At 39.2% G+C, this 15,055-nt stretch overlaps 1 protein-coding gene across 1 annotated transcript in view; it reads right to left on the reverse strand.

The window, feature by feature from the left end:
• Positions 1–971: 971 nt before the first annotated feature.
• Positions 972–15,055, reverse strand: part of mtr (5-methyltetrahydrofolate-homocysteine methyltransferase) — a 119,857-nt gene continuing 105,773 nt past the window's right edge. Inside the window, exons 32-33 of the mRNA XM_041973173.1 lie at positions 3,191–3,303; positions 972–1,753 (exon numbers count right to left, since the gene is read on the reverse strand). Of these exons, the coding sequence (XP_041829107.1) occupies positions 1,664–1,753; positions 3,191–3,303 (203 nt within the window). The 3' untranslated portion in view covers positions 972–1,663. The remainder of the gene's footprint in view (positions 1,754–3,190; positions 3,304–15,055) is intronic.

Below are 15,055 nucleotides of genomic sequence, written 5' to 3' on the forward strand. Positions count from 1 at the left end.
GATCATCTGATGTCAAACAGGGAAGAAAAACACAAGTGAGCTTTGACTCGTTCTGTTCATACGATACAGTAAAAACGGGCAGATTTCAGGCGTAGTCACGAATGGTGATTAATCATGATTAATTTGTAAGCTGTGATAAATCCAACATTAAAAATTTTAATCATTTGACCGCCCTAGTGTGTGATATATACATACACACACACACACACACACATATATATATATATATATATATATATATATATACTACCGTTCAAAAGTTTGGGGTCACTTCTTTATTGAATCCCATGGCAAAGTGACCACAAACTTTTGAACAGTAGTGTATATATATATATATATAAATATATATATATATATATATAGATATGTGTGTGTGTGTACATGTATGTATTTATATTAGGTCTGGGCACGTTAACACAACGATAATTTAACGCTGTTAATTTTCTTAGTCGCGCATTGTTTGCTGGCTTTGATGACAGAAACATGGCGTCCATGTCTTCCTTCCCTGCTGCAGCGGTGATGATGTAATCAGGAGAGAGCGGCTTTATTAACATGAAGACACGTTTTCTGTCTGGAACTTAAGAAAGAAGAAGAACTGATGTTTCTCTTTGTCTAAACCTGCAGATGGTAGAACATCGTGATTTTTGGACGGGAAACTTTATTTATTATTATTATTTTTTTAATAAATGCGATTTTAATTTAGGCAGGACAACAAAGGTAAAACATGTTTTCTGACTTTTACAAACATGCAGCATAAATCGGGTCTTCTTCTGCCTCTGGTTCGGTGAATCTTGGTCATATTAAGATGAAACTTCCAGCTGTGGAATCTGTGAGATGTGAGCTTTCAGTAGAGGAGCCGTTTGTTCGTGTTCATGGGGAAACATCATCTGTGTTTACATGTTTTTCAGACTTTGTGTACCTGGTCTTTTAATTATTATTGTCTTAACTGTATTTGGTGGTGATAGAAATGGTTTTACTGAGCTGGTAGCTGAGATTCTGGACTTTCTGTGGATACCACACATGTTTATAGTTACACCTAGACCTGACGCTACACCCGCACCGCGACACATGACTCTTGCAATCTGTTATTTATTTTTTTTTATCAATGTTATCTGGCGGGCCAGATTTTATCAGCAGTGGGTCAGTTGTGGCCCACGGGCATCAGTTATTTATCACTGTTTTAAAACATTCCTGGATCCAGACAGTGATCCGGATCTCCTCCAAAATCTAATCACTTTATTCAACCCTTTATTCAATTTCTGACATTTTCTGAGAGTTAAATAAAAAATCTGTCCATACTTTTGTGGTTTCTGTTGCTTAGAGACAGAGACAGAAAGACAGACAGAGAGAGAGACAGACGCCACCGAATACATGACATTCAACTGTCAATCATTATGAAAGTAAAATCCAAACCAGTTTACCAATTAGAAACAGATCAGGACTGGGCGTTTGGACCAGAGATAAAAGGACCAATGAATCCATTTACTGGTCCTAAAATGGCTGAAAGCTTAAAAACCCCAAATAAAAACACTGTGAACCTTCTCTGAAAGACTGAGTTACAACACTGAGACATTGTACATTATCAGAGGTTATTCAGCAGCAACAAATGGTGGAATGGTTGGACTGGAAAGCTACTTTTCTGCTCTCATCTCCCAGTTTAACACTAGGCCTCCCTGTCATAACCAAGGATAGGAGCCAGCCATCTCTCCACCTCCTCCACCTTCATTTTCTTCCTCCTCGCGTAGTCTAGCACCTGCAAATGAGAAGAACAAAGAGAAAACACATTCAGCTTGCTCTGATTTTGCCTGGATGAAACTTTCTCTTCCCGGCTTTTAAACAGGATCTTTATTAAGTATGTTTAAATTAAATCCTTAAAAATACATCACTTCTTTACACAAAAATATCCGTATTCCCTCAGGTTGAAAACTATACTCATTACTTTATTTACAAAACAGCATTTAGAAATACACAGCCTGGAAAAGTTAGTCTGTTCCAGAAGGGTCAGATTGTTGGCATTGGGCAGAGAAAACATCTCAGGAGAAGCAGAAACTTCTAGAACTGGTTCAAAACTGTCCAACCATCATTAAAACTGGAAAGATGTTGGGAACCATCGTCTTCCAGGAAGAAAAGTGGTCAGAAAAACATCCTGAATGATGGTGATCAGTGATTTGACGTTTGGTGGAACCAGATGGAAGAAAAACAGCAGTAGAACTCAGGACCATGTTTAATAGTGAAAGTTAGAACATTTCCACATGAACAATGAAGGAACTCAAGGGACTGAACAGCTGTGGAGCCAGAAGAAAACCACTAACCAGTGGGGCTTCAGGTTTCTAGGGAGCATAAAGACTGGACTCTGGAGCCATGGAAGAAGGTCATGTGGTCTGATGAGTCCAGGTCTACCCTGGTCCAGAGTGATGGAGCATCAGGGTAAGAAGAGAGGAGGATGAAGGGATGCAGCATCATGTCTAGTGCTGCTGTACAAGCCCGTGGGGCAGTCTATGATCTGGGGTTGCTGCAGTTGGTCAGGTCTAGGTTCAGGTCTGGGTTCAGCAACATTATGCGACCAAAGAATGAGGTCAGCTGATACCTGAATATCCTGAATGAACAGGTTATTCCATCTTCCCTCATGGCACAATGCCAGGATTAATGGGGGTCAGACTGTGAAAGAGTGGTTCAGGGAACAAGAGACATCATGTTCACAACATGGATTGGCCACCACAGGGTCCAGACCTGAACCCCATGGAGGATCTTTAGGATGTGCTGGAGGTAGGACTCTCCCACCATCACTACAAGATCTTGGTTACGTTGCAGAAGTTTATCGACGTGATGCCACGGACAATACTGCTAGACTCAAAGATAGAGGAGGTCCAACCATGTGCTAGAGGGACTTTTCTCTGGACAGGCTGTGTATACTGAGTTCTGCTAATCCCAGTCTACACCTTAAAGTGGTATGAAGAAAAGTATTACTTTATAATGCTTTTGGTGATGGACGTTGGATTTTATTGTGGCTTTCTTCTTCATTTTAACAGTAATGAAGCTGAATCAGCATCAGAGAAATGTGACTGGCTTCTGAATGTCAGCAGGTCAAAAACAGTAATTTCATGGATGTCACATACACAAAGAGCTCTTGTCAACAAATGGAAACTTTATGAGAGGAGTGAAGAGGGGCAGCTCTATCTGAGATATGGACCTGTTCCTTGGTGATCTTTCCCACGGCAAAGTAGGAGGCCTGAGGGTTGGAGAAGTAAAGTCCAGACACTGAGGCAGCAGGCGTCATGGCCAGGGACTCTGTCAGACTGATACCTGCACACACACAACACAGAATTATTAACCATAAAACAACAGCACATATTCAGGAGAAGACAAGCTGGGCTGGTTGTGGTGGCGGGCTTGAAGTGGCAGTTAGCTGACAACAAATGTCCTATAGTAGATATTTATCAATAATTCTAAGTTGTCTTTTTCTAAAAGTCTGGTAACATCTGCGTCTCTAAAAGAGTTTTATTTAGCTGGCTGAGGGAAAAATGGCTCTTTGGATTGGAAAGGCTGCAGACCCCTGCACTAAACACATAAACAGGTTTAGCAGCAGTTTTCTCTTTAAACAGCTACAGTTAAAATATTTTTTCATATATAAAATCACATATTTGGGCTATTCTACCAAATTTGTGCAAATTGTTGTCCCACATAAAAAAAACTATTTAACAAAACAATTAAAAATTCAGACCTTCAACATTTACTAAGATTATGGTATTATCTAGTTAAACACAAGACTGTAACTCGATAATAATTAAGCCAAATATATAGAAAATCATCATTTATGCTACCTTCCTAGGTACTTTCTATTGGGAAGTAGTTGTCCCAATCTCTAAGCCCTAAATTTCAACTCATGAAAATAATACTTAAAAGAATTTTGTAATTTTTTCCAATGGTGTATTTTAAAACATATGTTTGGTTTATTTTAAACAGAATGTAAAATATTTAGATTAATTTTGAAATTGTTTTAAAATGACAAAAGCATGCTTTAAAAAAATGGTGTCCCACAATTTTATGTCACAACCGTAACACGAGTCATTTTGCTTCATGGGTGGAGCCTAGTGTTAGTCAGACACCTGAAATTCTGACCAGGAAGTCACACTGCGTCCCTGTCCCTCATGGTGCATGGTGAGTGATTACCTCTCATCATTTTTAAGTAAATGTGTTCCAAAGTCTGAATATCAGTATGTTACATTAATAACAGTCACAACCGTACACATATTATCTGCAAATAAGTACACTTTTGGGGGCTCAAACCAAAAAATTTATTTTTGTTGTGTGTACAACTGTTCAAAACATCTGTTGCTAGCCATTTACTTGTTGGCATGCTTGAGTTATGCTAGGAATTAGCTAAAAATGTCACAACCGTAACAAACTGTAACGTTACGGTTGTGACATAATCATTACGGTAGTGACAACTTGTAATGTTCCACATAATTAAGGCAATGTTTGATCATTATTATTACAATATACTCTTGAAACATAATAATATTAAAGATATATTTGATTTGTAAAACACATTTCATTCTTAAAAGTGCTAAATAATGTTTAATACGATAAACATGATGATAATGCTGACTTATGTTTCACGTTATACAGCTAAGCTGGGAGAAAGCGAGCAGTAATGCCAAAAGAACATAAAAAGAGTGGAGCAGAGAGGGTGAGAGAATACAGAAAAAGATTGAGGGAAGACCCAGAGAAGCACGAAGAATATTTAAAGAAGGGAAGAGAACGAAACAAGAAACGAAAGGAAGAAGGAAAGGTGAAATCTATCAGTGATTTATCTGACAGGGAGCAAAGGAAGGTCAGACGATCATGGCGAAAAAGACAAAAACATCACAGGGTATTGGTGAAAAGTCAAAGAGAGATGAAGAGATTGTGCACAACTTCCACGCCACCTCCCACACCCTCTGCCACGCCTTCTGCCATGTCTTCACCCACACCTCCCCAACTTCCACACGTTTCTAGTGAGATTGTTACTCCACGCACTTCCTATGAGATTCATAAGAGACGTTCTGTAATGCGTGCCCACAGAAAAATAAAGACCCTTGAGCTGAAGATTAAAGAACTTGAACTGAAAAAAGAAAAATATAGAAAACGGTGCTATAGATTGTGTATGAATCCAGAGAAGTCAAAATGTTCCCCAAGATCAAAAACTCAGAAGGAAGTAAGGAAGCACAGAGTTCCTGTGCATATCAGAAAGACCCTTCTTTTTCATAACACTAGGCAGCTCCCACAGAGTGATCAACAAGACTGCAGACAACCCACATCTAAAGTTCATCTATATGAAAACTGCCCAACACAAAACCTTAAACCTAGTCAAGACATAGTCATATTTGTTTTAGTTGTTTTACTGTCATGTTGCAGTAGATGCGCTACGAGGTTGAAGTAATGTAAAATAAATGACTCTTCAATAGTAAATAACCTCGTTTTATTGATTAGAAACATTTGTGTTTGTAAAATTCACATTAAAAAGCTGGTTATGAGTTAAAATTAAGCAATAATGTTGAGGGGAAATAATGCAACCTTGCAAACATAATACTGTGGTCATGACCAAAACAGTGCTGTCACTACCGTAACAGTGCTGTCACTACCGTAACAGTGCTGTCACTACCGTAACGCTGAATGTTTTGTAAAATAAAATAACTGAGTCATTAAATAACATTTTAACTGCTGGTTAAATGTAAATTCAATTTAACAACTAATTTACTCTGAGATCTCTATGATCAGTGTAATTTATTTTACAAAAAAGATTGCATTTAAATTTTAATTAAGTCTTAGAAAATAAACTTCAAAATTTGTTTAAAAAATTGTTTTAATTTATTTAATTGTAAAACCCTTCATGAAAAATTTCTAAAAATATTTTTTAGAGGATGTATGGACACACAATATTAACAGATTAATATAATGATTTTTATTGCAGTGTGTTTCTATGTTACGGTAGTGACACCTTTCAGGAGTGGAAAAACATTTCAAGAACAGACAGACATTAATATATGAAATTTGACTGCACCTTTACTAGATATGTACCATAGAAATGTGGTGCAATATATGTATGGACGAGGTTTTTGGAAAAAAACATCTTTTTGAAATATGTTTTCCAACTCTGGACTTTGCACGAATTCTGTAGAATGGCCCATTTATGAGAAAGAAGGATGAAATGTTCAGGATTTACTAACTAAAAGGTAAAAAGTCAGCAGGATGAATTTAAAGCTGTGAAGCTGCTTCCTTCTAAACACAGAAGGAACAATATGTGATGAATATCAGCATCAGGTGAACAGACAGAAAGCAGGATGAGAATCTCACAGCTTCTAGATGGTGAGGAGAGAGAAATATTCACAATATGCACAATAACTTCCATCCATGCACCTTCACTGCTTCATTATGGATATAAATTCTCTAAACTTTCATTCTTAGCTTGACTGTTTAGCTTCACCTCTGCACCTGCAGCCTCCGCTACCGGGAGTTAAGGGTTAACATCTGGTTTCCGGGTGTAGCATCAGGTCTGTAGATGTAACTATAAACATGTGTGGTATCCACAGAAAGTCCAGAATCTCAGCTACCAGCTCAGTAAAACCATTTCTATCACCAACACACACAGTTAAGACAGCAATAATTAAAAGACCAGGTACACAAAGTCTGAAAAACATGTAAACACAGATGATGTTTCCCCATGAACACGAACAAACGGCTCCTCTACTGAAAGCTCACATCTCACAGATTCCACAGCTGGAAGTTTCATCTTAATATGACCAAGATTCACCGAACCAGAGGCAGAAGAAGACCCGAATTATGCTTTATGCCTGTAAAACATAGTTAGAAAATGTCTCACCTTTGCTGTCTGGCCTTAAAACGTCTATCCACCAGGATAAAACCGTATTTACTAAAAAATAGCCGACGCTCTCCGATCATTCGCCGGGATGCTAACTGCGCCACCCTGGCTAGTTTGCCAAGGGCAGGTAACTCTGCCTGCAAAAGCAGCCACGCGACCGCCACCTTTGGTCTTCTGAACATACACTCTCTCAACAATAAGGGCCTTTTAATAAGAGATCTTATTGTAGATCATAATCTTGACTTTTTATGCCTGACAGAGACTTGGCAGCTGCCTGATGATTTTATTTCTCTAAATGAGTCCGTCCCGCCGGGCTTTGTTTACGTCTGCCTGCCTCGTGCTTCTGGACGCGGTGGAGGTCTTGCATTGCTCCATCGTGAGAGCTGGAAAGTTGTGCCGATTCCTGCTGCTCCGGTCTTCTCCTCCTTTGAGTATTCTGCATCACTGCTGCCCGGTCCCTCTCCCACAGTCGTTACCACCGTCTACCGTCCTCCAAAATATAACAAGGATTTTTTGAATGATTTCTCCCTCCTCCTCACCCATCTTTCTTCCCTCTCCCACAACTTGATCATTCTAGGTGACTTCAATATTCATTTAGACAATGACAGTGCTCCTCTTTCCAGGGACTTCTCGTCCTGCCTGGACAGCTTTGGTCTTCATCAATACATTAATTTTCCAACCCACTGTAAAAAACATATTTTGGATTTAGTCTGCTGCTCTGGTATCGCCCCTACTGGTTGTAAATCTCATTCTGTTGCTTTTTCTGATCACCAGCTCGTCACTTTTAACATCAAGGTGCAGCTGTCTAAAATTATACTCCCTCGCATCATCTCCTTTCGTAATATAAAGGACATAAACATCGAAACTTTCACATCTGATATCAATAATTTTCCCAGTGTATCTTCCTGTTGCTCACCTGATGACCTGGTTTCTTTTTATGACAAAAGTCTTCACACTCTCCTGGACATCCATGCTCCTCTGCGATCTAGATCAGTCTCCTTCACCCGCTCAGCACCCTGGTTTACTCCTGCCCTACGTCAACTGAAATCCCGCGGCCGTCAGCTGGAACGCCTTGCCAACAAAACTGGACTCACTATTCATAATAATATGTACAAGGACCACATCACTGTGTACAAGGCCGCTCTCTACTCAGCCAAATCTGCATACTACTCCAATTTAATCCATTCAAACAGTCATAACTCTAAAACCCTCTTCTCTCTTCTCACTTCCATCACTAAACCTCCTGATTCTCTTCCCCACCATATGCAATCTCACGATTTCTGCAACAAACTCATGTCTTTTTTCATTTCCAAAATCACAGATATCCATACACACCTCACTTCAACTGGAGCTGCAGTCGCTGGAGGTGACCCCACTACCTCCTTCCCATCTCTTACAACCACTTTTTCTAGTTTTGACCTTCCCTCAGTCCAAACCATCTCTGACATTATCCATAAATCCAAACCTTCCACATGTCACCTTGATCCACTTCCCTCCATCCTGGTTAAATCCTGCTGCTCCTCACTTGCGCCTCTCATTACCAAAATCATCCACTCTTCATTGAGTTCTGGTTTGGTCCCTTCTTCACTCAAATCTGCCTCAGTCACGCCCATTCTGAAGAAACCTGGCCTGGACCCAACCAACTTCATCAACCTTCGTCCCATATCCAATCTCCCCTTCATTTCCAAAATTTTAGAAAAATCTGTTGCCTTTCAACTTCATAATCATCTGCTGTCCAACAATATTTATGAGCAGTTTCAATCTGGCTTCCGTCCCCTCCACAGCACCGAGACTGCACTTATCAAAATTTCTGATGACCTACTCATGGCTTCCGACTCTGGACTGCTTTCCATCCTCATTCTCCTGGACCTCACAGCAGCCTTTGATACCATTTCTCACGCTACTCTTCTAAGTCGACTCTCATTTCTTGGCATCACTCACACCCCAATAGCCTGGTTTACTTCATATCTCTCTGATCGAACACAGTTCATACAACTCAAATCTCATAAATCTAGTTCCTATCCCGTTTCCGCTGGAGTGCCCCAAGGTTCTGTACTGGGCCCCCTCCTTTTTATCATCTACATACTCCCACTCGGCCACATCCTTCGTAAATATAATATCAATTTCCACTGCTACGCGGACGACACCCAGCTCTACCTCTCAACTCAACCATCTGCCTCGCTCCCGCCAACCGCCCTCACCCTCTGTCTTGAAGAAATCCAGTCTTGGTTCTCATCCAACTTTCTAAAACTAAACAGCTCTAAAACGGAAGTCCTCTTGGTAGGCACACCTCACACCCTATCCAAAGCCAATAAATGTTTCATTACTCTTGATAACTCAACTGTCCTCCCCTCCCCTCAGGTTAAGAGCTTGGGTGTCGTCCTCGACAGCACATTGTCCTTCCAGTCTCACATTAATAACATCACCCGGTCCGCCTATTTCCACCTACGTAATATTTCTCGTCTCCGTCCTTCCCTCACTTCCCAAACTACTGCCATTCTTGTTCACAGCCTGATCACATCCCGCATTGACTACTGCAATTCACTTCTTTTTGGCCTCCCCAATAAGTCCCTCCAGAAGCTGCAGCTCCTCCAAAACTCTGCCGCACGTGTTATCACTCGGACCCCCATTGCTCATCATATCACTCCCATCTTGCAACAACTCCACTGGCTCCCCATCAAACAAAGGATCATCTACAAAATACTGATCATCACTTTTAAGGCACTCCATAACATGGCTCCATCTTACATCTCTGATCTCCTTCATCCACACACCCCTTCCCGCACACTGCGTTCCTCCCATACCCATCAGCTTTCCGTTCCCCCGGCACGTCTGGCAACAATGGGGAGCAGGGCGTTTAGTCGCTCGGCTCCTCATCTCTGGAATTCCCTCCCTCCTGATCTCCGTACAGTGGACTCCTTCCTTCTCTTCAAATCCAGACTCAAAACTCATCTGTTCAGACAGTCTTATCCCCCCTAAGTCCATATACATCTTTCCACAGTGTTTCCTTCCTCTATCACTTATTCTGTTTTGTGCTTTTAATGTTTTGTTTACTTTTAGTGTCTTACGTTTGTACAGTGTCCTTGGGTGCTTTGATAAGGCGCTTTTTTTAAAATAAAATGTATTATTATTATTATTATTATTAAAAAAAAAAAAAAGAAAAAAAAAAAAGACTACTTTTTTCATTGTTTTTTGGGAGCAGTTTCACAAAATTGACAATGTTCTGCCAAACTGCATGGGTTTAGACAGGCAAAGAGAAATGTGGGTTTTTCTTCTTTCTTAAGTTTCAGACGCACTGCTGCAGCAGGACCAGACATGGAGGAAGAGGCCTGGATGCAGCCTCTGTATGAGGTTTCTCTGGTTGAGAGCCAGTAGCAAAAAGTTTGAAAGTTTGGTGGAAAATAACAACTATGTTAATGAACGATAAAAAAATTAACAGCGTTATTAATTAATGCATTAACATGATAAAGTATTAACATCCTCAGCCCTAATAAATATAGATAATTTTAATCTGCCATTCAGTTGGTCAGAACAAAATTTAGTCCCAGGCCAAATGTACTTGCCGAGCCCAGCACTAAACACTCTAAACACTAAATCACACAGAGCTCTCATACTGGCCAAGTCACTATCAGTATTAACACCTGTAGTTTTAAAACTTCCTGTAGCGTACAACACTTCCTATAGTATATAAAACTTCCTGTAGCATATAACACTGCCTGTAGCATATAACACTTCCTGTAGCATATAACACTGCCTGTAGCATATTACACTAACTGTAGCATATAACACTGCCTGTAGCATATTACACTAACTGTAGCATATAACACTGCCTGTAGCATATAACACTAACTGTAGCATATAACACTGCCTGTAGCATATTACACTGCCTGTAGCATATAACACTGCCTGTAGTATATTACACTGCCTGTAGCATATAACCCTAACTGTAGCATATAACACCGCCTGTAGCATATAACACTAACTGTAGCATATAACACTGCCTGTAGCATATTACACTAACTGTAGCATATTACACTAACTGTAGCATATAACACTGCCTGTAGCATATAACACTAACTGTAGCATATAACACTGCCTGTAGCATATAACACTAACTGTAGCATATAACACCGCCTGTAGCATATAACACTAACTGTAGCATATAACACTGCCTGTAGCATATTACACTAACTGTAGCATATTACACTAACTGTAGCATATAACACTGCCTGTAGCATATAACACTGCCTGTAGCATATAACACTGCCTGTAGCATATAACACTAACTGTAGCATATAACACTGCCTGTAGCATATAACACTAACTGTAGCATATAACACTGCCTGTAGCATATTACACTAACTGTAGCATATAACACTGCCTGTAGCATATTACACTAACTGTAGCATATAACACTGCCTGTAGCATATTACACTAACTGTAGCATATAACACTGCCTGTAGAATATAACACTAACTGTAGCATATAACACTGCCTGCAGCATATAACACTAACTGTAGCATATAACACTGCCTGTAGCATATTACACTAACTGTAGCATATAACACTGCCTGTAGCATATTACACTAACAGTAGCGTACAACACTGCCTGTAGCATATTACACTAACTGTAGCATACAACACTGCCTGTAGCATATAACACTAACTGTAGCATATAACACTGCCTGTAGTATATAAAACTTCCTGTAGCATATTACACTGCCTGTAGCATATTACACTAACTGTAGCATATAACACTGCCTGTAGCATATTACAGTAACTGTAGCGTACAACACTGCCTGTAGCATATTACACTGCCTGTAGCATACAACACTGCCTGTAGCATATAACACTAACTGTAGCATATAACACTGCCTGTAGAATATAAAACTTCCTGTAGCATATTACACTGCCTGTAGCATATTACACTAACTGTAGCATATAACACTGCCTGTAGCATATTACACTAACTGTAGCGTACAACACTGCCTGTAGCATATTACACTAACTGTAGCATATAACACTGCCTGTAGCATATAACACTAACTGTAGCATATAACACTGCCTGTAGTATATAAAACTTCCTGTAGCATATTACACTGCCTGTAGCATATAACACTAACTGTAGCATATAACACTGCCTGTAGCATATTACACTAACTGTAGCATATAACACTGCCTGTAGCATATAACACTAACTGTAGCATATAACACTGCCTGTAGCATATAACACTAACTGTAGCATATAACACTGCCTGTAGTATATAAAACTTCCTGTAGCATATTACACTGCCTGTAGCATATTACACTAACTGTAGCATATAACACTGCCTGTAGCATATAACACTAACTGTAGCATATAACACTGCCTGTAGCATATAACACTGCCTGTAGCATATAACACTGCCTGTAGCATATTACACTAACTGTAGCATATAACACTAACTGTAGCATATAACACTGCCTGTACCATATTACACTAACTGTAGCATATTACACTAACTGTAGCATATAACACTGCCTGTAGCATATTACACTAACTGTAGCATATAACACTGCCTGTAGCATATTACACTAACTGTAGCATATAACACTGCCTGTAGATAATTACACTAACTGTAGCATATTACACTAACTGTAGCATATAACACTGCCTGTAGCATATAACACTAACTGTAGCATATAACACTGCCTGTAGCATATAACACTGCCTGTAGCATATAACACTGCCTGTAGTATATTACACTGCCTGTAGCATATAACACTAACTGTAGCATATAACACCGCCTGTAGCATATAATACTAACTGTAGCATATAACACTGCCTGTAGCATATTACACTAACTGTAGCATATTACACTAACTGTAGCATATAACACTGCCTGTAGCATATAACACTGCCTGTAGCATATAACACTGCCTGTAGCATATAACACTAACTGTAGCATATAACACTGCCTGTAGTATATAAAACTTCCTGTAGCATATTACACTGCCTGTAGTATATAAAACTTCCTGTAGCATATAACACTGCCTGTAGTATATAAAACTTCCTGTAGCATATTACACTGCCTGTAGTATATAAAACTTCCTGTAGCATATAACACTGCCTATAGCATATAACACTGCCGGTAGCATATTACACTAACTGTAGCATATAACACTGCCTGTAGCATATTACACTAACTGTAGCATATAACACTGCCTGTAGCATATAACACTGCCTGTAGTATATAAAACTTCCTGTAGCATATAACACTGCCTGTAGCATATTACACTAACTGTAGCATATTACACTGCCTGTAGCATATTACACTAACTGTAGCATATAACACTGCCTGTAGCATATTACACTAACTGTAGCATATAACACTGCCTGTAGCATATTACACTAACTGTAGCATATAACACTGCCTGTAGCATATTACACTAACTGTAGCATATAACACTGCCTGTAGCATATTACACTAACTGTAGCATATAACACTGCCTGTAGCATATTACACTAACTGTAGCATATAACACTGCCTGTAGTATATTACACTAACTGTAGCATATAACACTGCCTGTAGCATATTACACTAACTGTAGCATATAACACTGCCTGTAGCATATTACACTAACTGTAGCATATAACACTGCCTGTAGAATATAACACTAACTGTAGCATATAACACTGCCTGCAGCATATAACACTAACTGTAGCATATAAAACTTCCTGTAGCATATTACACTAACTGTAGCATATAACACTGCCTGTAGCATATTACACTAACAGTAGCGTACAACACTGCCTGTAGCATATTACACTAACTGTAGCATACAACACTGCCTGTAGCATATAACACTAACTGTAGCATATAACACAGCCTGTAGTATATAAAACTTCCTGTAGCATATTACACTGCCTGTAGCATATTACACTAACTGTAGCATATAACACTGCCTGTAGCATATTACAGTAACTGTAGCGTACAACACTGCCTGTAGCATATTACACTGCCTGTAGCATACAACACTGCCTGTAGCATATAACACTAACTGTAGCATATAACACTGCCTGTAGAATATAAAACTTCCTGTAGCATATTACACTGCCTGTAGCATATTACACTAACTGTAGCATATAACACTGCCTGTAGCATATTACACTAACTGTAGCGTACAACACTGCCTGTAGCATATTACACTAACTGTAGCATACAACACTGCCTGTAGCATATAACACTAACTGTAGCATATAACACTGCCTGTAGTATATAAAACTTCCTGTAGCATATTACACTGCCTGTAGCATATAACACTAACTGTAGCATATAACACTGCCTGTAGCATATTACACTAACTGTAGCATATAACACTGCCTGTAGCATATAACACTAACTGTAGCATATAACACTGCCTGTAGCATATAACACTAACTGTAGCATATAACACTGCCTGTAGTATATAAAACTTCCTGTAGCATATTACACTGCCTGTAGCATATTACACTAACTGTAGCATATAACACTGCCTGTAGCATATAACACTAACTGTAGCATATAACACTGCCTGTAGCATATAACACTGCCTGTAGCATATAACACTGCCTGTAGCATATTACACTAACTGTAGCATATAACACTAACTGTAGCATATAACACTGCCTGTACCATATTACACTAACTGTAGCATATTACACTAACTGCAGCATATAACACTGCCTGTAGCATATTACACTAACTGTAGCATATAACACTGCCTGTAGCATATTACACTAACTGTAGCATATAACACTGCCTGTAGATAATTACACTAACTGTAGCATATTACACTAACTGTAGCATATAACACTGCCTGTAGCATATAACACTAACTGTAGCATATAACACTGCCTGTAGCATATAACACTGCCTGTAGCATATAACACTGCCTGTAGTATATTACACTGCCTGTAGCATATAACACTAACTGTAGCATATAACACCGCCTGTAGCATATAATACTAACTGTAGCATATAACACTGCCTGTAGCATATTACACTAACTGTAGCATATTACACTAACTGTAGCATATAACACTGCCTGTAGCATATAACACTGCCTGTAGCATATAACACTGCCTGTAGCATATAACACTAACTGTAGCATATAACACTGCCTGTAGTATATAAAACTTCCTGTAGCATATTACACTGCCTGTAGTATATA

This window comes from Melanotaenia boesemani, chromosome 21, assembly GCF_017639745.1.
Source record: "Melanotaenia boesemani isolate fMelBoe1 chromosome 21, fMelBoe1.pri, whole genome shotgun sequence".
NCBI classification, from domain to species: domain Eukaryota; kingdom Metazoa; phylum Chordata; class Actinopteri; order Atheriniformes; family Melanotaeniidae; genus Melanotaenia; species Melanotaenia boesemani.